The 26,378-nt window shown below is 36.7% G+C and overlaps 1 protein-coding gene across 5 annotated transcripts; it reads right to left on the minus strand.

The window, feature by feature from the left end:
• Nucleotides 1-72: 72 nt before the first annotated feature.
• LOC18434167 (glutamyl-tRNA (Gln) amidotransferase subunit C) lies at nt 73-25,471 on the minus strand. 5 transcript variants are annotated; one of them, XM_088855894.1, is made up of 4 exons: nt 25,118-25,395; nt 24,842-24,927; nt 1,798-2,075; nt 195-1,279 (listed from the first exon to the last, which is right to left on the minus strand). In XM_088855894.1, exon 4 carries the CDS (start codon nt 1,104-1,106, stop codon nt 504-506), a length of 603 nt encoding a protein of 200 aa, XP_088712020.1. In that variant the 5' UTR covers nt 1,107-1,279; nt 1,798-2,075; nt 24,842-24,927; nt 25,118-25,395; the 3' UTR covers nt 195-503. The 5 variants fall into 5 exon arrangements, with proteins under 5 accessions (XP_006844308.2, XP_088712020.1, XP_088712023.1 ...); XM_088855897.1 differs by having other exon boundaries at nt 195-1,341; nt 25,118-25,368; XM_006844245.4 differs by lacking the exon at nt 1,798-2,075 and having other exon boundaries at nt 73-1,279; nt 25,118-25,471.
• Between the last annotated feature and the right edge of the window lie 907 nt (nt 25,472-26,378).

Genomic DNA, 26,378 nt, shown 5'->3' on the forward strand with positions numbered 1-26,378 from the left:
AACCTTTACTTGATGAGCAAGCTCCCACGAACAAGTAAATTTTCTTTAAAAAGAAACCACATAGTAATTCTACCCTTCACAACCATTTTAACACTAAGCTTTACATTTTCCAAGGGTTGTGAATAGTAGATCCACACACATACAGGAGTGATTTCATGTCACTATGGCATCGTAGTATGAAACCACACTTGTAGAAAACCATGTTTGTGATATTTATATGACCCAAAAAACTGCATACATCTTCTCGTCATCCCATTAATCAACCTTTTTAAAATTCAATTTGTAACGTAGATATGGTCAAAATGAATCCCTCTCCAACAATGAATCTTGACTATCCATCTTGTGAATTTCAAGATTTAGACCTTTATGAACTCAAAATCAATTTTTTCTTTTCTAACATTTTTCTCATAATGATAATAAAACCACAGTATATCATTATAGAATTGTTACATAAAATCATTCCCCATATATATATAGAGAGAGAGAGAGGGAGGAATTCATACTCAACGCTCGTTGAATTTCCTCTTTTTAGCTTGGGCCTTCTCCCATTTCTTTCTTGGCACTAACTTACTCTTGGGCTTCAATCTCATCTCAGGTGAGAACTGATAATTTGGATCCCTCATCTTCGCTTGAATATCCTTAAAGAACTCTATATTCAGCTTTTTGGGCCCCCCGTCTCTCAGTTCTGCATACTCTGGCCCCGAAACTATATTCTCAAATGCTCCTATCAGTATATCTATGTCACTCATAACCTCCCAAACGTTTGTATACCGCCCATCTGGTCCTTTCTTCAACTTCTTCAGAGCATTCTCCACTGCTATCTTCCTCGCTTGCTTTCCTGGAGAGATCTTCTCCTCTTCTTTCTCCCCTTTTAATAGCTCAGCAATTGTCCTATACTTAGGTTTATCCTCAAACTCAAACAATTTATCTATATACTCATCACTTCTCTCATTTGGGCGGGGCTGGGGTGGGATGTCATCATCAGAATCTTCCTCACTACCTGTCCACAATGTCTTCTCTTCATCGCTTCCAGACCACACGCTTCTCAACTCATCACTATCATCGGCGTCTATGAGTTTTGCTTCTTCCTCAGCTTTCTCTTTCATCTTTCTAACTTCCTCTTCAACATTTGCATCATCTTTCTTTCCGTCCTCATCTTCATCACTATCAGACCATGAATATGCCTCCTTTGCCCATGCTTTCCTATATTCCTCATCTCCTAACTTTCCTTTGCCAAATAGGTCATATGATGAGCGCCGCCGATTGTAAAACCGCAATGCTGGGGCAAGTAGGAAATCCAGAACACTTTGAGCAGAATGAGTGTATAAAAAATATGGGCAACTGTGCAAAATACATGATTTAGTTCGTAGTTGAAACGGCAAGAAATTGTACATAAGCAACCATGCACAGTTAACCTGTTCATTATTGAAATGGCAAGAAATTGTCTCCGCTAATGAAAAGGAGGTACGGTCATTCAACCAATAGAAGAGTTTCCCAAGAAACATCAATCCTGGTATGATATGCAGATCAAGAAGAGAGGTTGAACATGGAATCCAGTGTTGTCACATGAATTAGGTGAAAGTATAGTACATTACCCAAATGGCTCAAGAAAGGAAGTAAAATCATGAATTAGTGGCATACAGATTGGTACGACCAAGCATACTCCAAATTTATCTCCTAGTTATAAAATCAATGCAGCAATTGATAAATGTGCATTAACAACAAGAGGTCCCAAGTATATCTAGCCTTCTTATGACTACGATAAGAATTAGCAATTATCCTTGGTTGACTCGTTACCTGACTTAGCGTCCGTAATATATTTAATTCTTCGATCATGAAGTTTCCTATCAAATGAACTTGTATAGAAGACAGAGACAAGGAAAACTCATAGGCCATTTGGGTTGATAGTTGCTGCTTAAAAAATGCTGCATGTAATATGAATAGGGTGCTCCTTTATGGAATCTGCTATACATTAAGTTATTTACACAAATACAGCAACTAGTCCATCTGAAATTAATTCTTCCTGCTAATTGCCCAGGCTTGTCATCTTCAGCCACTCACTCGTTCAAGCACAACTGTTAAAAGGAAGCATAGAATGGCCAATCATTGTTACTCGTTCTCATCAATTTGGCACTCCATTACACACAAAATATCATTGCAAATTATGGATTCAAAACAACCATGAAGCGTTAACACAGGAATTAACAATTTTTTCGTGTAAGTAGTTAGGAGTTGATGAAAATGATTATAAAAGTCGAGCACATCTAATATTAAAGGGGTGGAAATACAATGGTTGCGGCCAAACTTGGAGCATGAAACACAACATAAAGAAACCCCAGATGCAATCACTGTTATGTCCCAATCGTTATGGTTACTCCAAAATTAGGAGGTGAGAACGAGAGAAAAACAGGGACTGACCCTGAGCACACAAAATCTAAAACAGAAGACAAATAGGTGAGAATGGGTTCAAATTCCATGCTAGAATTCCTAACTCATGTAGGAGTTTTGTTTTATTAATAGAATGAATCACAACAGAACATACTGGATATATATACCAATCTAACTTTAATCACATCAGTGAAGTTATAATGAAAGGGATTAAGGGGAAAGAAAAAGACTATCTTTTAATATAAAAAAGCCATTTTGCATCTTTTATATAAAATAATGTCCAAGCTACCCTCATGGGTAGCATAAAAATAAGATGAGGAACTACGTAACAAGGACAAACTTACAAGAACCTATGTCATAATCAGATTCGAAAATTCAACTCCTCAACCTATATTTTGCAAGTCCAATACAACCTCTCCATACAGCTACGTACAGTGCATACATGGCTCTAGAGTTTACAAATAACTTGATTTGTGACTTTAATTAGAATTAACATAACAAAAATAAAGCATGTGTCCAAGTCAAAGACGCACGACCCCAAATCAAAGACACGTATACCCAATTGTAAAGAGACGCCCTCCTTATAGAAAGGGACATGTGTGTCATACAAAAACAGACACGTCTTACAATGTGGACAAGCACATATTACAAAAATGGACATGCATGTCTTGCATGTTCAATCTTTGGACTTTGTGCTGCGAATCCAAAAACATGAAACTTTTCAGACGTGCAAATCAACATGGATTTCCCATGTTTGTATGCATGTCATGTCTGTCGACACATGTGCCTAGTGGAATAGCATGTCTGATACTCCTAAATACACACAACACATGAATTTATAAAATTCGCGTTCCTTACAGAAAGGGACACGTGTCATACAAAAACAGACATTACTTACAATGTGGACACAAGTATATTAAAAAAATGGACACACGTCTTGTTTGTTCAATTGGTGGACATGCTATACTGCAAACTCAAAAATATGAAACCTTTCATACGTGCATAGCAACATGGATTTCCCATATTTGTATGCATGCCATGCATGTTGATATGTGTGTATTATGCGTTGGCATGTCAGATTCTACTAAATACACGCGACATGCATGCATTCATAAAATTCAGCATATATGAAAACTATTACACATGAACGATTATTTGAATGATTCTCCAGCCGAAAGGAAAAGAAATGCAAGAGATAGGAAATAGGAGATAAGGATGGATAGTCCTCCCGACACAGATTCTTGTTGAAAGTTTGACTTCCCAGAAACGCGGGCTGCAGGTGGGGTTGTGCCCAGTGTCCCCCTTTTCTTCCGCTTTTCAACCAGGAATATAAACAAAGAAAAATATATATTCTTCAGTCCCTAGGAGCTTATTTGCAATTTTCAATCACATAAATGGAAGAAAATTATTCAAATACTCCTTCAAAGGTTGTTGACAAGATTGGTTCACAAACAAGATTAAGAGCAATCCAATATTCATTAAGTTCATTCGTATAATTTCCATAGGACCTGCAACCTTTTTCAGAGTGTTCCAAAGAATATGGCCCATTCATTGCTAGGGCCAAGGTAACAAGTATCATTCAGTCAAAATACAACCAATGCACTAGGGTTGGCCATGCCGGATGCGTGTTTGCTCTTAACCTTATACGTAGATTGTTTAAAATTTGGGAAATCACAATGGTGGAGAATAAGCAGAGGAATGTGGAATGCTGAAGCATAGTCAAGAGAACCAACAAGCAATGAAGAAGAAGAGGTGGATCCCCCCTCTGACTGTAGCAAGATCTATAGCCTGTACTACCCTGCCCCTCCCTCCTCTTCTGCCTTTGATAGCGCTCCCTGTGCTCCTGCCCCCCCTTGGGTCACCTTCACCCAGGCAGTGCCCTCTTCTCTCTAGCCTCTTGTTCATTCCACCCCTCCAGGGGAACCCTCTCTCGCCCAGCTGCCCACCCATCCACCTTGGCCTCGCTAACCACACCTACCTCTCATTCTTTCCACCCCTTTAGAGGTCCCTTCCCCTCTTAGAACTAAACTTCTCTCCTCCTTGGTGGGCATGTTTCAGCCTAGGAGGGGTGACTTCCGGGTATTCAAAAATGGGGCCAGGGACCTGGGAGGAGCCACAGCTTAGCCGCCATCTACTTTTGAATGGTTCAATCCTTTTTAGCCTCCCCTTCGAGGACAGTGCCCTTTCGGCCCTACAGTCAGCTGCATCTCTGTCTTTCAAGGGGACCCCTCTGTAACTTCGTAAGTGGTCACTGACTGATGGGTCCTTTAGGAAACAACGAGTCGGGGTCACTGTGTCACACTTGCCTCTCCACACGTGCTCTCCCTTCACCTTCAAAAGGGTCGCAGAGGCCTGTGGTACCCTTGTTGAGATCCACTGGAAATCACTCGAATTACTCCCTTTGCGTTCCATCTGTCTGCTTTTGGAGGTTCTACACTTCAGACTTATCCCACCCTCCCTCTGGCTTGACGTCAAAGGATCCTACTTCCGCCTTGCTATTTCATGGTCTAGGGCCTCTCCCCCCTCCCCCAGTTTCTTGACCCCTTCGAACCACGTCTCCACCTACCATCCCAACCCAACAGCTTGGAATGTGGTCTCCAGGAAGCGTTTCCAGTCTGAGTGATGCCACCGTCCAACTTGCCCCAGCTCCATTCCCATCCACCGGATGATGCCACCAGTCGCAGTTGCCAGAAAGCAACCGCACCGACTAGGAACTCGTCAGCCTTTCTGCAACCCACGTGATAGGGTTGACCATTCGCTTACCACCCACATCAGGCCTCCTCGACACATTTCCCCATTAAAAAAAAACACTAGAGGTAAATTACATTCAATCATATTTTGTAAGCAGCTGTAATACAAAGAGGCATACCACAACATCATCATTGTTTGTTTGCTCATCTTTTGGTGCATAAAAACTACCAGCATTTGATTGTACCAAGATGTAAAAAAATGGTAGCAATCAAGGTTACAAAAAACTTTGTCGCCCCCTGTGCAGTCTAGGGCGTAGCAGGTGGCCCACCCATGTTCTTCGTATTGGGCAGCCGCAAGCCCCTTGGCATGCCTCACGCGCTTCCCCCTACTTTATACCCGTGTACCCCCCTCCAATGATCTTCAAATTTTTAGATGTGGGACTAAAATGTTCCCTTGTTTTTTGGCCAAAAATACAAACCCCAAAAGATGGCAGTGTTCTAAAAAACAGTCCGCCCAGCGCCAAGGTGTCCAAGAGACCTCAGGCCACACGCCTAGACCTGGGCACCCCATTCTGGTTGGTTGTACCTAAGTGTGCATCCAGCGCCTAGTTCTGGGTGGGTGGCCTTTTTCTAATTTTAAAAAATGCCCAAAAGGGCAAAGGGGGAAATTTTGATCCCCAAAAAAGTTTAAAAAAATTATGGGGGTTATTTTCAACCCCCCAAAGTTAAAAGAACACTTTCTATAAGCCCTAAATATCTTAGCTATACCCTATTTATGAGAATCAAAAGTATTTTTTGTGGTTTGAAGAAGCTTCCTAAACTTTATTTTCTCATTGGAACTATTTTTAGGGTGCTATTGAAGGTATTAGAAGACTTTTGAGGTGATTAGTAGCTCGATTTAGGTCACAAACACCGAAGAGCAAAAATTGGGCAAAAAAGGTCAGTTTGTAATCATTATTTGAGTCCCATTTTTTGGATTTGAGATGTCTTCTACATGGTCTACTAGGAGTGAAGATCCGGATGGAAGTATTGTGTTAACTAAGATAAGAATGAAAAAAATAAAATTATGTGAAATTTTTGCGGACATATTTGTAATGCTGGTGTAAATAGATTCAAGAAACATCTTGCCGGTATTAGAGGTGATGTTGCCCTATGTAAGAAGATCCCAAAGCTTGTAAAGAAATAAATTTCTGAATACATTGAAGCGGGAAAAAAAAAAAAAAAATGACATAGTAGCCTTGAGGGCAGGAGTCCATGTTTTTGATGATGATGTTGACATTGATGAGGAAGAAGAAGGGGAAGATGAGGTAGGCATGGTTGTTACCCAGAGCTCTGAGAGTAACACGGGTTTTGGGTTTAAGAGGCCTTCTATGAAAGGGCCTATTGATAGTTTTATTACAATTGAAAATAGATTTAAGAAGGAAGATAAAAGTCGGGTGGTTCAATATATTACTCGGTGATTTTAGCATGAGGGAATTCTTTCAATACCGCTCGCTTGAATAGCTTCCATTCAATGTTGGAAGCAGTTGGGCACCAATTTGAACCAGGGTTGAAAGGCCCAACTCCATATAACCTTGGTGAGCCACTATAGAAGAAAGAAGTTGAGCATACTAAAGAATATCTCAAGACCCATAAGGATGGGTGGGCTCAATTTGGGGTTTTTATAATGACAGATTTATGGAGTGATAGAAGGAGGAGTACCATGAATTTGTTGGTAAATTACCCCTTAGGTACAATATTTCTATCCAGTGATGCTTCTGATGATGTTCATGATGCTCATTATATATTTTCTTTTATTGATAAGGGCATTGAGGAGGTTGGAGAGGAGCATGTAATTCAAGTGGTGACAGATAATGCTAATCCTAATATAGTTGCAGGTCATTTGTTGCGCCAGACGTGGCCTCCCATATTTTGGATTCCTTGAGCTACACATTGCACAAATTTTATGCTTAAGGCCATTGGTGATATGCCTACCATTAAAGGAATTCTTTCTAAGGCTAATGAGGTTACAATCTTCATATACAATCACACTATTACCCCTAGCATGCAGGGCAAGTTTACTAAGAAGAGGGACCTAGTAAGGCCTGGGGTCACTAGATGTGCCACTATCTACCGTAGTCTACAGAGCACGTAAGAGGAGCATCTTATTGAGGACTATGTTTGCTTTAGAGGATTGGAGCTGGTGTAGGTGGTCTAGAGATGCTAAGGGAAAGAAGGCACGAGATATTCTTTCTAAATATTTTGGCACGGGGTAAAGTAGGCGATATTAGTATTTCTACTATTGGTGAAGGTCTTGCACTTGGTTGATGCTGATAAGCCCTTTATGGACTTTATATATGATGCACTTGAAGGAGTTAAGGAGATCGCAGATAATTTAGGCAAAGATGAAGCCAAGTACGACCCAATTGTTGACAATATGACATTTCAAGGCCTTAATGCCAAGAGTCTCTCGCTCAGTGGGAGTGAGTGAGAGGTAGGGACTAGCCCAATGAAGTGCTCACATTACTGAGTCAAAGCCTTGACATCTCACACATACCTTTGGTCCAATTTAATTATAATAAAAAATGATGTAAATATGCATAAATATGTTTCAAATATTTATTGGCATTTTTGAAGATTTTTTTGTATTTTTTAAATCACCAAAAATGTGATTTTTAAAATTGTTTGGGCTAAATTCCATGTGAGGATGTCCATGTGGATGCCACATGGCACCCGAGTGGCCATAGGGTGGCCACATGGCACTTTGGGCCCCTCACATTGGGCCCCTTTTGTTTGGGCGTGGATCCCCATGCATGGGGGATCCTTATGGAACTTGGTCACTTATTTTTATTTCAAACTTTATAATATTTTGTTATTTATGGTTATGACTTAAAGTTGGATTTTAATCACGTGATTAATTGTCACACATGTGACTTGCTTGGCTTTTGTGAAGCCAAGGCAATTTTGAAATTAAAAAATTGAATCTAAAACTATTATATACATGGGATATATGCCATGTGAACATATCATGTAGAAGTTCCCCATTGATATGACCCATGTGAAGGGTGTGAGTTGAGCTAATTCTATTGGTGGTGTCCTAACCTATTTTCACCTTTCCCATGTGATTGATACCTTTTACAAAAATGCCCTTGCCCTTGAATAATCTCTACACTCTAGGATTTAATAAACATTGAGGGCTTTTATGTAAGTGCACTTGGATGAGTTTGGAATTAAACTATGGGGTTAAGGACTAAAGAGTAATATGGCTTTGATTTAGGTTTTAATGAGTGATAATGGTGGCAAAATCTCATCCCTTCATCCTAGTGGTGGATGGGGATGAGTGGCTAGAATATTTTAGCCTCTCATGTGCCATTGATGATGTGCATCAAGGGTTGAGAGCTAATCCTACTTACACTTCACATAAATACCATCATAAGGTCCAACCTAACCCTAACTTTGAGAAACATATTTTCATAAGCAAAAGAACTAAGAGAGAGAGATCCAACCCTCCATAGCCTCCATGCACCAGTCATTACACCTTGAGCTTCACCATTCCCTTGATCATGCTTAGAAGTTTTTATGGGGCTCCCTCATCATATGAGATCAAGCCCACCTTAAGCCATCATCAAGGTAATCTTTCATTGAGTTTTTCTCCATCATTTTCCATCTTCTTCCACTTCATAGCTTGCTGTAAATCTGTGGTTACAGTAGCCCTAAGATACATTTATTCTTTGCTTCACATGATTTTCATGCTACCCTTGAAAAGTGTAGTTCCACACTTGATTATGAGTTTCATACCCTAATGATCTATTGAATATGCATAGTTTATCTTGACTTCCCCTACACGAATTTTCTAGAGCATTTGTTATACTTGATCTTCATATTCCTGAGAATTATCATCACCTTTTGAATCATTTAGAGTTCATACTTTTACATGCAATCCCGTTTCGGTGGACCGTGGACTACACTACATAGTTTCTATCTTGCACGTTTTTTATCCGATCTCTCTCGTTCTTTTTGCAAATTGTTGTGTATTATTTTTATCATTGAATGTGGACCATATGGAATACTTGTAAAGGTGTATAAGCTTTGTGATAATTGAACCACTCGTGCACTCGTCTTTGGGACAAAATTAAGTCCTTAAAGGGCCCGATCGTGGCCCAGGCACATGGGGTTTGAACCTTTGGCTTCCCAAGTATTTTGGCACTCTAGCATCTCTGTTTTATTGTTCTTATTCTCTGTTATTACAGTTGGGGCAGTTATATTCATGTAATTTATTTATGCGATGGTGTATGTTCATTGTATGTAACTAAAGGTTTCCATTTTGAGTTGGCCTGAGTGGCATGTAACTTGCCCCATAAGGGGATTGTTTTAGAGTTGATGCTCAGGGGTATCTAAAGTCTAAAAGTGCTTGTGTTATTCTGTTAAAGTACTGAGATTGTGTATTTGCTTTGTACAAGCAAGACTTTTGTAGTCAAGCATCAATTTGTTTTTTGTGTTTTTGATGAAGTTTACAATTTAGTCCAGCATTAAGTTGTATTGCTGTTTTTTTTTATTAATTAAAGTGTTCCTAGACTTTGTACCACATCACCAATTTGGGAGATTATAGATGCCAAGTGGGATAGGCAGCTCCATAGACCATTGCATACAAAGAGGTACTACTTGAACCCCAAGTTCTTTTGTGTTGATGCTCATATAAAGGCAAAAGATTATGCTGGATGATTTTAATGAGTGCCTTGAGAGATTATTTCCCAGTCTAAATATCCAAGATAAGATATCAGCTGAAGAGCTCATTTCGTACAAGTGTCCTTTGATGTCACTTGGGAAAGATATGGCAGTAAGACAGAGAAGCAAAGCAGAACCAAGAATAATATATTTGTATTTTTGTTTCAAAATTTTCTTCCAAGTTCCTAAAATTCTCTATGATAATGTTAAATACCTAAATAAATTATAAAGGTTTCCCACATATTCCAGCCCAATGGTGGAGACAGCATGGGAGTGGTGTTCCACACCTCCAGAAGATGGCTATTCGGATCTTGAGTTTGACAACTAGTTATTCTGGTTCTGAGCACAATTGAAGTTCGTTTGAGATGGTATTTTATTCTTGTTTACGAGTTTATTTTTCTAGTATGGATTCATAAAAGATAATAGATATAAGCATATTAACATATGACATAATACATTACTAATAGAGGGTTTAATTAGTAGTAGTAGTAGACTAGTAATACACTAGTACTCTAGTATTCATGCGTTTTTTCTTATAGGTGCATATAAAGAGAATAAATAGGCTTGAACAAAAGAAGCTCATTGACTTGGTTTATGTTAGAGAGAATTAGAGGCTCAAGGAGAAGTTTAACCAGCAAAAGGATCCCGTCACTTCAAAAGACATGGAGAATGCTTCCTATTGGCTAGTTGAGGACCCTAGTACTGAGGAGGTCTTCCCCAAGGTGGGTTTGACTTGGGAAATGGTCGAGGAGGCTTCTGGTCGAGCTTCTGATGCTAGGAGGACCACTCGAGCAACGATGTTGCTAGTACTTCATACTCACAGAGGGAGAGGGAGATAGAGAAGGAGGAGACAAATTAAAAAAAAAAAAAACCAAGGAAGAAGAGCAATATGTTGAAAAGCGTGACGATTATGATGATGACAGCCTTGATTCAGATGTAGATGCCAGAGATGACAATGTTGATTATGATTCTTACTGATGATGATTGGAGAAATGCAAATGTCCTCTCCCTTCTTTTGTAGTATCTTTACTTTTATTGCACCATCTTGGATTGGACTTTAGACATTTGGATGTAAGACTTTTCACCTTTTTTGATTCATTTGTTGTTTGGTTTTCTACTTTTGCAAGTTTGTTGAAGACTTGGAGAGTTGGAGTCCATATTATTATGGAATATGGAGAGTTGGAGACTATTACTAACACATAGCCTATTAGACTTTAAACTTTTTTTAAATTTCGTATGGTTTGAATTTTGAACAAGTTTATGCTCAACATGCGATATGTCATATGTTTGTATATAAAAATGTATGTTACAATATTTTCAAATGCAATAAATCACAAAATTGATACAAATATATGCATATATATAAGTTTGAACAATACATAGATGTATATATCTAAAGAATTTTTACTACACTAGCGTTTTTTGAAACCTTGATAAATGGCATGGAAATAGCACCTTGTCAATGGCCTTTGCATCTTATAAATGACCCACAAAATAAATGGCCTTTGCATTTTATAAAAATAGCATCTCATATGTTTTTTCCTTAAAAAGGCCAAAATTAATTGTTCAACGCATGCTTTGAAAAGGCATTAGATAAGTATGAAAGTTAAAACGAAATAGCATTTACAGATTTCATACCAAAAACTTATAACATAATGGCCCAATATTGTTCTATTTTTATGGCAACCCATTGCCATATTGTATCCCGTTCAACCAAGTATGGTTCAGCTTTAATCTTTATTTCAATAGCATACATAATTTAGGGACAATAGCTCGCCATCAATCAAATTTCTCCAAAGTTTAAAAAATAAAGACGCAATTAAAAATAAATAAAACAAATTTTACTCAAAATCAAGGCGGGAAAAAAAGAACCAAAGAGATGCTAGATTTTTTGCCACCATGTCATTATTTCAAAATTCAAACAGCATATATCAACCTCAAAATATCAATTTTACTCTCATCATATCACAAACAAAATCAAATACATGAAAACCGAGATCATAAGAGCAAAGATCTTAGACCAGTGATCAATTTTGCATAAGTTTAAAAAAAAAAAAAAAACAATTAAAATTAAATAAAACAAATTTTGCTTAAAATCAAGGGGGGAAAAAAACACAAAAGGAATGCTAGATTTTTTGCCATCATGTCATTTTTTTAAAATTCAAATGGCATATATCTACCTCAAAATATCAACTTTACTCTCATCACATCACAAACAAAATCAAATACATGAAAACCTGAGATGAGCAAAGAGTTTAGACCCACCTCAAGACCAACATTTCCACCGTCATCATTTCTAGAGAGAGAGAGAGAGAGAAATGCCCCACGAAATAATGGGCAGACACACAACCAGAATGTGATCAATAGACATTTAAACAAGAACTAGCATCTCAATATTCACTTATTTTTGCAAGATAGTGAAAATTCATAATGCATTACCCCAATTTTTTCTTGAAAATCCCAATAATATTATTTATAATAAGTTTTAGTATTTTTTGAATTTTTTTTAAGGCCGGATCTAACCGATCTGGCCGATTCTCCAAATTAGATCGTTGATCCACCAATCCACCCCAGTTTATTGGATAGACAATCCAGTTCACCGAATCGTTTCAAACCTTGATTCATAGTGTATCAGTGCTTTAGTGTCCATACACCATACTTCATAGTCTATACTTCATATAATCATAATCATGAACTCCAAGTCTCTAATCACACCAAAGGACCAATACAAAATGATATAATACATCATCCTCATGAGAGTCTTTTCCCAACTATTTGGTGTCGGCTAACATAGATTCAGGATTCATGGAAAGTTTTGACAACGTTTTACGCTGGATGCTTACCTAACACGATCCACCTCTTTTACCCGGGCTTGGGATGGGTTAAGGAAAAGTTTAGGTCCTCACCCTTCTTAGGCCAACAAAATGATATAATGAAAAAGATGCAATATATAAAAAAAGAAAGAGGATATCTTCAATTCTTCATATCAATGATTCAAATTTCAATCTTCTTCCCTAGGACCTCCATTTGAGTCGAGGTCATCACCGGAATCATCAACCTCTTTAATATATTCATCTTCCTCAGTTTCTTCTGAATCTGCCTCTTTGTCCTTGTCCTCCTCTGTGTAGTACTAGTAGTAGTTGTTGATCTAGTGGCCCTCCTAAGGTCTGAAGCTGCATCTGAAGCATTCTCAACTATATCCCTTCCCCATGGAAGACCTCTTCAATCCTAAGTCTCCAACCATCCACTCACTAACATTCTCCATATCCTTAGAAACAAGGAATCCTCTTCTCATGTTTATTAAACTTCTCCTTGAGCCTCTGATTATATATGACAAACACAAAGTCATTGAGCTTCCTTTGCTCAACCCTATTCCTTCTCTTTGTATGCACCCATAAGCCATCCATATAGAATTTTAACCAATGTTGTCAAATTCGTTTCGGAGTCTTCTTTGGTTGGTGAGAAAAATGAAGCACTTCGGCCGACTTGGGGGAAAACTTCAGACTTTTTTTTTAATTTAGTATAAATAAATTAGATATTTATATATAAATATATACAAATAATTGAAATTTTTTAAAATTTAAAAATTTTAAAAAAAAATAAAAAATTTAAATACTACATTTGTATAGTTATTTCTTTGCCAGAAGCAAACCCGAAGCGGTCCAAATTTGACCGAAGCGGTCTGAATCTGACCGAAGCGGAAGCACCAAGCTTCTCCTCTTCGGTTTATGCCTAAAATCGGAAGGCTTCGGCTAAAGCGAAGCGAATTTGATAAAATTGATTTTAACTTTAGGCTTAGAGAGAACTAAAAAATTAAAAGTACAATTAATATTATATTTTCTATAATAAAATAATAATGTAACTTGTAAACAAGAAATAACTAATTATACATCTGAAATGAACTCAAATATTACTCACAACTTGAAGAGATAGCAGTTAAACTCAGGGCCCAAAGAGCCATCCTTTAGAGGTTTAGAGAAGTACTTTCGTGCTTGCTACACCACTGAGCTGCAAATTGGGTGCAATCTCTATAATTAATTTAGTTCTCTCGTAAATCATTTCTACATCTATAATAACATTTGAAACTCTGCATTAGAATTAGAATTTAGAAATTTAGGATATAAATTTATGAAAGTTTCAAAACTTGTAAGGTTTAAGCAACACTTGAAACATGATAGGAAATTTTAAAATGAAATATTAGCTAGATTGGATTTGATCCTTTGCCTCACCACCATTTCCTTCCCCAATAACTTCAATGCATGCTTGTACAAGTTCAATTCCTTAATAGATATGGATATTTGGCTCAGGAACAAGTCTCTCTAGGAAGCCATTATATTCATTCATAATTGCAACCCTGTTCTCAATTTCTAGGTCAACATAAAAAATTGTAGTTCAAATAGTACCCAGCAGCATGCAATGGTCTTATGAAGTTGCCTATCCCACTTTCCATCATTAATCTCCCAAATTGGGACATACTTGCCCATTATCATTGTTAAACCCTCTGCTATCTTCTTCTTAGGTCCATCTAAAGCCTCATAAATAAAGCCATAGAGAACTTGTCACTATCAGTCAATAATAAGACCTTGACTAAGGGTAGAATTATTGTGAGTACTTAACCCCACGCCAAAAAACCTTAGAGAGAATAATATCGCAGGTTCTCTTTCCTCTAGGATTTTTAGACCACTTGCATGAGCTCCAATCCTCTAACGTGAACATAGATCTCAAAGGGTCCTCCTCTCTCGTAATGCTATGTAGACTCAAATAAACAGTAGCAAATCTGGTTAACCTAAGCCTCACTAGATCCCCTCTTTTTTGTATACTTGCACACCACGCTAAGAGTAATGGTGGGGCTGTATATTTAAATTGTGACCTCCCTAGCCTTAGAAAGTGTCTCTTTTATACACTTGAGATCTCGCCAATAGCCACAAGCATGAGGTCTATGCAATGTGCCGCACAAGGTGTGCAAAAGACATGAGGAAATTCTGCCAAAGCATATCGATAGCAACTAAATCAGGGGCAGCATTACCTATGACAACTTGGATTACAAGCTTCCCGTCAACCTCCTCAACGCCACTATCAATCAAAGAGAATATGTAATGTGCATCATGAACATCTTCAGAAGCATTACTAGATCTCAAAAATATTGTATCTAAAGGAGAATTCACAAACAGGTTCATGGCATTCATCCTCTTGTCACTTCATGAATCTATCAAAATGGACACCCTAAACTGAGGCCACCCATCCTTTGGGGACTTGAGGTACCCCTTGGTGTATTCTACCTCCTCCTTCACTAGTGGCTCTAAAAGCTCATATGGGATTCAAGCCTTTTAACCATTGCCCAAATTCGCGAATTGCTTCCAGCATTGTGTGGAAGCCACTTAAGCTAGCAATATTAAAAGAAATACCCTTGTTAAAGACACCAAGCAATGAATTGATCTACTCGGCCTCGCTCTTCCTTGAATATGTTTTCACTAATCACTTGCTTCTTCCCTTTCTCAATTGTGGCCTCGAGGTCAGTTCACACGAGGCCTCTTAGACCCATAGTTAGGGGGTCGCTTCTGCTCCGGAAGCGAGATCCCACACTCTGAGATACGGGATCTCGATTTCGGGAGATTCCTTAATATTTAGGATCTCGATGCGGGAAATCCGGGAAATCGATTTCATCTAGATCCCTATGCCAAAAATCATGGTTCTATGAATAAGCGGAACCACGATTCCACCAACTTGGAATTGAGTATCCTCTAATTTGGGGGGCAAGTTTCACCGACCCATTTTTTGGGTTCAAATATGAACGAATGTGGACCTCCAATTTTTTATGACCTACAAACTTTTTGAACTCCATGATTTCCTACATATTTTACAATTTGCAACTTTACATACCTTGTGAATCGTGATTTATGTCTAGTTTCAAAGAAAAGCAACAAAAGAGAGGACAAAGAGAGAAGCAAGAAGATAGAAGGAGATACAAAAGTTAGTCATGTTATGGTTCAATTGAAGAATATCAATATGCTCAAGTTCCTTGGAGCTAGTTCACTGGGTCATGTCTACCTCATGAAGGACTTCAATCGCTTGAGTGTTGGTCAATCAAATCGGCCACTCATGAGATTGCCTTATGGGAGATGCAATAACATGTATGTATGGAAATGTTGTTGGGTATATGGCATTTCAAGGTCTGAATATCAATAGTCTCTCATTTAGTAGGAGTGATTGAGAGATAGAATCTGGGTGCTTTGCAAAACGGGGCCCAAGTTCTTATACCTCGAGTACTTGAAGCTATGAGAGTTTTAAGTTCGAGAAAGCAATTTCTCAAGGAGGTGTGAGGGCACCTCCTAGTCAGGATCTTGTTTATATTAACCTCATGATTGTTGTGATTAGCTAAGGCTTGGAGTGTCCAATCGAGTATAATAGAACCCAAGTATTTTTATAAGTAACAGCCCTGTATGGGATGGTCACGACTTATGGGACATAAGTATGTATCCTGACATGAGACCATTCCATGGTATGTACACTAACGTTCGCATGGGAAGCCACTCTTCCAAATGCATTATCCGAGTTTGGAAGAGCCAGTGTATATGTGCTTTGAGAGGACCCCTGTACTTGTGTTGGAATATGTCCCATAGGGATACACCTGTAATCCATTAAGAGCCGGATGATGGGAAGCTCTGGCTTAGTGACTTTGATGTGACCAATTATGTGTCTCTGCCATAGACTGTAGAGCATAGATCCATTTGGTCAACTTGAGACATCAGCAGAACATCATTCGGGACTAGTCCAACGGAGTACTCTGATACTTAGAGTCAAGGCCATGAGATCTTACTTACCCTTTGCCCAAGTAATTATGATGAGAAATGAATAAATATTCATAAATATTTTAAATGTTTATTGTGAATTTTGGATAATTTTTTGGAATTTTTTTATTGACAAAAATGTACTTTTAATATTTGTTAGACCCAATTCCATTTGAGGATTGCCATGTGGCACACCCGAGTGGCCATAAGGTTGCCATGTGGCACCCCTGGCCCCACCACAAGATCAATGCCCAACTGGGCACTAATCCCAAGGTGGGGGACATGGATGGCATATATTATATTGTTATTTGACTTGTTATATTATGTTATAACTTAAGGTACATTTTTGTCACATGTTTATTTGATTCACATTCACACAAGTGTCTTTGTTGATATGTGTGAGGTTCTTTTTAATTTAATTTAAATATTGAATCAAAAGTAAAATTGAAATTTCAATTTCAATTTGAATTTCATGAATATCTTCACACGTGTGAATGAGACCTTAAGCTCATTATGATTGGTTTGAAATATTAGATCTATAAGGTAATTGACTTTCATAAAGGTGTACTTTTTCACATGTGTGAATTTTACCATTTACTTTATTCCCTATTGCACTTGATGAATCTCTACTCTATTTGATTATTTAAAACTAAGAGCTTTTGTGTAAAGGCAAGTTGGATGCACTTGGAATAAAAATATAGACCTAAGGACAAAAGGATAAAGTGGCCTTACTTAGGGTCTAATGTGGGTGATTAGGGTGCAAAAATCCCATCCCTTCATCCTAGTGGTTGGATGGGGATGGGTGGCTAGGCTATATTGGCCTTTCATGTACCTTTGGATAGGTGCATCAATGGTGTTGATGATATCCAATCTTACACACTATGTATATATAATTCTTTAAGTTCCAAACCCTACCCACTTGAAAAATTGGATCTTGCTTGACTTGAGTAGAGAGAGCAAACCTTGAGACCTCCACATACCACCCATTTCCCTTTGAGAGTTCCCATCATCCACTGATGATCTTTGAAGCTTGATGGTGGTCCTTCACTCCATAAAATCAAGCTCATCTCATACAATGATTAAGGTATTATCTCTATAAGTTGTTTTATGTCAAAGATCATTTTATCCTTGATCAAAGGTTCTTGAAAATTTCATTTACAGCCATGTCTTAGCTTCCTTAGACCTCCATTTAATATTATATTCATGTCATTCTTACATAGTGTGTTCCATCACTTGCTTATGTGTTTTATGCATAGAGAAACCTTTTATCATGCATAGTTTCCTTTGATCTACCTTGTATCTCTTGAGCATTTCTAAGTCTTGTAATTCAAATTCCAAAGATATTTAGATCATCTTAGAAGTCTATTTCGTCATTTAGAGTGGCAACTTTTGCATGAAAAGTTATTGTGGTGAACCGGAGGACCACCACAAGTAGTTTTGTTGTATCTTGCTCCATATTGATCCGATTTGCTTCATTCTTCTTGCAAACCTTTGTAAATCAATTTTGTGGACTCTAAGCAGCGGTTTTAAAAGTATAAGAGCTTCCTAATTGGATTAGACACCCTTGAGATTATAAATCACTCTTGCACCATTCATTGGGACAAAATTAAAAACCTAAAAGGCTCGAATTTGTGGCATGGGCACAAGGGGTTCGAACCATGGCTTCCCACAAGTTTGTATGCATGTTTATTTATTGTATTTACAGTTATTAAATGATTGAAATTGTGTATGTTAAGTGAAAAATAGAATTTTGCTTTTAATCTTGTAGTATAAGCTTTAATGCTATGCTTTATTGTTTATGTGAATTGACATCTCATTGGATTATTATAATCAAGTATATGATGTGTTGGAGACATTGTGATATATGATGATGATGAAGAATGAAGATGGATTTATCGTGTAATTTTGATATAATAAGGAATTTCAAAGGCCAGTCATGTAAAATGTCATCTATATGTATATTGTGAGTATTTAAACAATATATTGAGTTTAATTGTATTTTGGGAAATGACCTCTATCCCCCTCCCTGAAATTTACATCCCTATTAACCCCTTGGGTTCACCAAAATCCCTTGTACCCCCTCAAGTTTGAAATTTTGGAACCGTTAGACCCCTAAATATGCTTTTCTTTGTTCTTTTTACAAATTTGATATTTGTATTTTAAAAAATGCCAAGCCCTTCCATTAGTCAACTTCCTTTCCTTTCTCAATTGTTCTTACGTCTGTAGACCCCACTATATAAATTTAGACACGAAAAGAAAATGATTTTTTTTTTTAATATTATGACCTGTTTTACAATGGCATCAATATCTTTTGAACTTGGAAAGTGATTAAAATTAGTATTGTTAATGGATTATTATTATTTATTTATTCATTTAATTGAAAAAATTTCTCAAAATACCTATAAGAGATGAATTATTTAACAATTAATATATTGTTGCTGTTATTATTGTTATTATTGTAACTATTATTAATTATAATTTTTGTTATTATTTTCATCATCATCATGATCAATAAAATTTGTGTATCAAGTCAAAAAAAAAAAAAAGGATGACTAATATATGAGTTTGGCATTTTGTGATTAAATTTGTAAAAGAACAAGAAAAACATAATTAGGGGGCTAATGGCCCGAAAGTTTTAAACTTGATGGGGTACAAGGGATTTTGGAGATCCCAAGGGGCTAATAGGGATGAAAATTTCAGGGAGGGGGCAAAGGTCATTTTCCCTTGTATTTTTGAGTAAGGGATTTGAGGGACCTCTTAGGGTTGAATTTTTATTATTCAAATGTGTATAAACCAAGCTTGTAGGCTGGATTATGGTTTTGTATTGAGATATTCTTGTATTTAAACCCTTGAGTTTTAATACAATGAAAACAAATTCTAAAGATCGTGTACCTAGCTACTTGGTCTTATACCACCAACAAATGTGAGGTCTCTCTCATGTACATGTCTTCGAACACCTAGCAATCTTTGACATAAGAGACCTATTGGGAATATACATGGCAATGTCTTTCCTTTTTCTTACTTTGCAAAGGAGAACTTAATTATTGCGACATTTCTTTTCTAGAAACAATCTATCGCAACATTCTTATTTTAATCATCAATTGATATTTGAGTGGGAATTGCCAAATCCAACTCCACATGATTAATTTTTTATTGTGATTCTTGCTTAAGTAAATGTTTTTATCACCCTCCATTCCCATGGTTAACATGGGATCGAGGACTTAGGTATTACATCATCACAATAGATTTCTATTATCACTGTGTGTAAAATCATACTCCAATGACAACAAAATGTTAAAGAGAATTTGACATGAATTTTGTTCACACTGATACTGGGTTTGTGAATTTGTCAAAAGTTAAAGTTATTGTTCAATGGAATTCGCTCAATACATTTCATAAGTGAACTTCGGGAACCTCGATCCTTATCATGGAGGAAAGCGATCTCATTTAGTATAGAACTTGCTCCTGTAAAGATATGGAACATGCTCCCTATAAGTCAGGGATCTCGATCCCTTTACCTGACCATGTATGAACCTCGTTCCCCAACCACGGATCTTCGAGCCTACCTCGCTCCGCACTCCTGCTCCCGATCCCAGAGCTCTTGTTGCTTCCGTTCCAGGTAACTATGGATAATACCACTTGGCTCACCTCATCATCCCCTCCATCATCCTACTCATCGTAACATATTACCCATGCGCACAAATTTGCTATATCCTTCTCCTTTGTTGATTTTTTAATTTTTTTGGGATTCCACATATTCAATAATCTCTTTTTTTATAAGCTCAAGATCTTTTTTACAAGGGGCAATATCCCCCCTAATGTCAGCAAGATGTTTTTTGAACCATTTATCCCGACATTTGAAACATGACCACAAAAGTTCCACATTATTTAGTATTTATCACATTTATCTAGGTTATCATCAATGCCCACTCCTAGTAGAAGCCAAAGACGATATTTCGAATATAGGAAAGAAATCTCAAATATAGATATTGTTTACTAACCTTTTTGCTTGATCTCTGACTCTCAATGTTTTGGATGTCTATCAAGCTCAAAATCACCCTAAAAGTTTTCTACTATTCTCACTTGGATCCTCAAAATGATTCCAATAGGATATGGTAAGGTTTCAAATGATTCTACGAACTTTTCAAAATTTTATCGGTTCAAAGAAAAAATAATCACAAAATTGACTGATTGTGCATATATCTAGGCACAAGAAGAGTACTTTTACTTTGAAAGGATTCGAATCCCCCAAGGCCCTTCCCCCTTTTTCATGGAACAAAATACAAAGAGTTTTTTTTCCACTATTTTTATGGTGGTTCGTATGTACCAGCCTAGGACTAGGTGCTGTATGCCCTCTTAGCCCGCTTGGGTGTGCCTAGAAAGGCCTGCTCAGGCCTAGCCGAGGCAGTCTATGGCGTCTAAGGCACCTAGGCGCTGGGAGAACTGTTTTCTGAAACCTTGGCAACAATAATTTGTATAGAAAAGAAACCATCGTGTAGTGTGCTCATGGACCCTTGAAATAGTTTGATACTCTTACTTCTTTTCTACCAAGCTGTAAAGAAATAGAAGTATTCACTTGTATAGAAAAGAAACCGTACTGCAGTCTGCTCATGAACCATTGAAACAATTGGATACTTGCAATAGAATTTCTTAGCAATTTAGACATTTAAAACCAAAGGGTGCTTTTATCTATTTTATTTTATCTATCAAGCAAAAGAAATACAGAAAAATCAGCTACTAGTCCTGCAATCATTTTGATTCTGTTATTTTATATCTTAATTCTTTAGCATAGTGACTGGGGTGGCATTCCCGCTCCCAAAACGTGGTTCAATGATCTAGGGGCTAAAATCATACCCAATGCCTCCCCATTCTTTTGGGAACGTGTTCCTTATTTTCTTGGAAACTCTTTCTACTGAAGTTGTTAAGGAACAACCTTTTCTCTTCATTGATGGGCTTCATTTGGGTATCTACAAAATGCACACCGAAGTAGATTTTGGGTATTAAGGAGGGGAGAACATCTTATGGTGGACAAAATTTAAAAGAGGACTCAAGCATCAAAATCTTTCAATTATCTTTCGCAGTATATTGAATGAGAGCTTCCTAACTAGGGAGCTTTTGGCAAGCAAAAATCCGTCCTTTTTAGTCCTGCTCCCAACAACATTTGTTATTTAGTTTCTCCCAAAATGTGTATGCTTCTGACAGGAAGGGTATCACGGTCTTTTGCGACTGCATAGACATATTTGTACTTATACTTCAAAAAGGCATGTACTTATCCTTAAAAAAAACACATTTACACTTGGCAAACATCTTCAAAACATTCTTGATTCCCTCACACATATATGTAACCTACTTTGCATTTGGACCAGTGGCATGAATAACTGACAACTTCAACTTGTTCCCTTCATCCTCATCTCCTAACTGGTATAAGAGCGGCTCAATCAAGAGCTTCTTGACTCTCACTTTTCATGTGTTTGTCAACAGAAAGTATCCAGCAGATGGTGAAATTATATTTCAATGTTTTGAAGCCTGCAATTGTTATTCATATCAAACTCATCAGGCGTCCAAGAAGTGACAAAAATTAGGTATGTGAACCTCAATGTAACCTGAAATTTATCCTATGAATCAGGCATTGTGAAAGAGTTTTACAAACTATTTTGTGTCTCCAAAATATCCAAATCGGCATTCAAAATCTCTCCTATAGTCCACAAGAGTGAGTCAGAGATTCTACCACGTCATAAAGATTTTTGTTTTCCTTGTGAAATGCTTGTGCAAAATTTGACGACCCTTTGTTTCTTGGTTGCATAAATGTGAGGGTTTCTTTCCATTCCAAGGGAAACATTGTCCCAATTTCAGATGTGTTGCTCGAGTGAAATTTATTTCTGGTTGTTTGAGACTTCTCATTCTATAATCCATATTAACCTATGTTCAGTAAAAGGTGTCCAATTAATCCCTGTACCAAACTAGTTCAAGGTTGGTTGTTTAGTCCATATTGTCATGGTCTCGCAGACAATGCTGATAGTCAAATTGCACCAGTCTAGTTAAGATATAAAGAAAACTTTCCTCATAGTGCGAAAGCTATTAATCACTTCCTCTCAGGGAATATGAGAGCTAGATAGATTAATGGAGATCCAAATCCAGAGAATCCCAACTTGCTAAGTTCAGTAATAAAGCAGCTGTAACAGTGTGTATGTGTGTGCACGTGTGTGTGTTTGTGTGTTTCCCTATACCATCTTCAGATGAAATTTAAACCTTTTTCTCTTAACTGCTATCATGACTTTATCTCATCTTTGATTAACACTTTAAAAAATATGGTCACACTAACCTAAAAAAGTAGGGAAAAAATAAAGGCAATGCTAGCTTCTTATCACTATTCTTCCCTTCAGTATAGTCTTTCACCATTAGAACACATACTAGTTTCAATGCAAATTTGAGGAGCTCTGAAACTACCATATATTGTATAACAGATTAACTTCCAAATGAATGATTTGCAATCTCACCAAAGAAAATTTGACTTCTTTGGTTAGGATGTCCCTTTGGAAGGCGTGAAACTTGGATGTTTCAATTGGCTAAATAACACCAAGTGATAATTCAAATCCTATTGAAAACTAACTCTGTTCTTCTGATGCCATTTTGACTTTCAAGGTCTTTTAAATTAAAACAAATTTAGCATGGCGAAAAAAAAAGATAATGTCATGATTGGTCTGTCATTTTGCATATCAATATTAGCTTGAGATTCAGATGCGGCTTAATTCATCGTCTCTGTGACAGGGTAGTGACAGCATATACAAAGAATGCCGTAAACAACCCTACGGTCATTGACACAGGCATCCTCCAAAATTGCAGAAGAAAAGTTGGAAAAGATTTACTAATAAGAACAAATATTGTAGTGGAGATAGTAACAAGGGATAGAAGAATATTAAACTAAAAAAGTGAAAAATAAAACAAAATAACTATTCAAAATACTGCTGCTCATTTTTTTCTGGTCATGATTTTTTTTCCAACTTGAATATGAGTGCATTTCTCTTGGATTTTTTAACCGAAATAGGAAAAGAAAACAAAAAACATAAAAAACTTGGTGAACAAATTTGTGTCATTGGTGTGTAAAGAAACATGTTTTCCCCTACATTGTGCTGTGTAATACTAGTTGGAGCAAACCTATCTTTTCTAGATTGAGAAACAAGATATTGGATGCTCCTTGATACTAATTATTGAAGCATCGAATTCTTATAGAAGTTTGAGGTATAACTCTAAAATGGGGAAGACAGGGATATAGGTGGAGAATGGGAGTTTTTTCAGTATTGCCTTTCCATTGTTCTTCGATAGCTATGATTTAAGGTACAACAATGAATTAATCAGGAAAGACTTTTAATAGGCTTTCCCACAAGGCACATGGAACAGTGAATGACTAATGTAACCTAAACATAAATTGCTTCTATCCGATGGTAGCTAGACTTGCATCTCATTCAAGGAGGACAGAAATGGTTATTCTTTTTTACTTTCATAATTTTTTTATAGATTAAAATATAGCGCTTGCAACAATAAGTTTTGGCCCCACTAACACATGGCACAAAACTTCTCCTAATGAGCTAAATTTCATTTTGATGATTAGGGTACAAGTTGCTTTGAGAAACAAAGAAGCATGGAGAAGAACAAGAAATGGCATGAAGGTGAATGGAGCAAACGGATCAGTATTGTGGGGTAAAATTCAAATGGCAACGACACATCCCAAAGGTTGATCAGCAAACAGTACCAAGCTGTAATTGGTCAAGGCAGTCATCTCTCATGGAGTCGGTTCGGTTTAAATTTAAAGAGGGAAAATAAGGCTATAAGTAGTCTGAAAATTACAGATATTCCACTGATGAATTAGATACTCTGAAAGTCTGCATATTAATTTTCTGAGTAAGTACAAAAAATCCTAAATGGTCCTCAGAAGAAAATGTCAACCGATTTTACTTTAAAACAAAATTACTAAAAAAGTGCGTTGTCGAGTACGTCACATGATCCGTTGTGACTAATCAGCATATTTGTAAGTAGAATGATGATATATTCCAACTATTTTGATAATGAATAGGATTATTTTGCTAATTTGATCATTTCATTTCATAGGAAGAAATGACAGGCACCAAATTTGAATAATTAAAATATGGAATCGGCTAACGAGAAAACTTAACCCTATAATTCTATATCCCACAATTTGAAATAAACATTACTGTCCCAACCAATTATAAGCAGAAAAGTTTTTGAGAATAACTGGCAAATTAATATATATACCTTGTGGGAAGAGGCTATATTCTCCATTATTGAACTGGGGTCCATACTGGTTAATCACTGATACTCTTAGAATTCCAAGCAAGAATCTAAATCATAAGACCAAAGCACCAATGTGAGTTAGAACATACAACTTACTTTAATTGCCAAGAACGGAAGTTTAAATACAAGGACGAAACCTTGGGAGAAAAATTCAGATGGGTCTCATGATTATGTAGGGTATCGATGATCACACAGTTTTACAATCAACTATCAGTAGGTGGAGAGAAAGAGTTCAACCTTGTAGATGAAAAACAAGAATATGCGGTTTGCATTAAGGGAGCATGAATGTAGCAGCGGATAGAGGGAGATAATGCTCTGAAACCCCCCATGCTCGAGCCTTCGAGTTTGCAACTCAAATTCTCATACAGAACACCATTCTACTACATTTCCAACTTCAAACTTCAAATTCAAACAAATGCAAATTGGCTTCTTTCCTTCCCACTCAAGGACGACTATATCATGGAGAAAGTTTATGGTCGCGTTTGATAACTTTATTTGCAGTTTCCTTGGCTTTTCTAGATTCTGGGAGGATCTGATGAACTAAATACATGTTTCGAATAAGATTTTCGGCTAAAAGTTATATAATGCATTTCTAATATTACTAGGGTGCGGTTTTTATAATGTTGCAACCTTAAACAATCCAATTAAGGCGCACTTTAAAATTTTATCATAATATTTAATTTTGTGGTAAAAAATTTTTAGTATTATTTTCATATCTAATTAAAAACATTTAAATTTCAAAATTAGTTAAAATTAAAAAAAATTATCACTAATATACTTTAATTTTTAAAATAACGCAAAAAACAAAACCTAACTTTTCAAAACCTCACCCACATCGTTTTTCCCAATTTTTGGCCACCATTACAATAATTAAAATACCATTTATAAATAAAAATAGAATTACAGTACTCCTAGTACCGTAATAACTTGAATATCTATTATGGTACTTTAATTACCGTAATAACATAGAGTATTACGATAATTAAAATACCGTAATACCTTAAAGTAGTATTACGGTATTTTTATTATCGTAATATTGCCCAACTCAAAACAAAAGATTTGCTACTCTCTCGAGTCTACTATCTATTTACTCTCTCAACAAAAATCCATGTTAGCAGTATTTTTAAAATATTAAATTTTTAGGATATAATCTCTACTTAATTTTTATATGGTTGTCAAAATTTTAGAACAAAAACACTCTTAAATAGGTGTTTTTGAGAGAGGGAGTAGATACACATCGTACTCCCATGGAAGCACAATATGGATCTACTCCCTCGCTCAAAAACAAATATTTTAGAGTGTTTTTGTTTCAAATTTTTTAGAACCATATAAAAATTAAGTAGAGATTATCCTAAAAATTTGAGATTTGAAAATACAGCTAGCATGGATTTTTGTCGAGGGAGTAAATAAATAGTAGACTCTAGAGAGTAGAAAATTTTTTGTTATGAGGCTTGGGCAATAATACGGTATACTACTTTAGGGTATTAAGGTATTTTAA

Source organism: Amborella trichopoda, chromosome 13 (genome assembly GCF_054954075.1).
Source record: "Amborella trichopoda isolate Santa Cruz 75 chromosome 13, AtrichopodaSantaCruz75HAP2 v2.0, whole genome shotgun sequence".
Classification (NCBI taxonomy): Eukaryota; Viridiplantae; Streptophyta; class Magnoliopsida; order Amborellales; family Amborellaceae; genus Amborella; species Amborella trichopoda.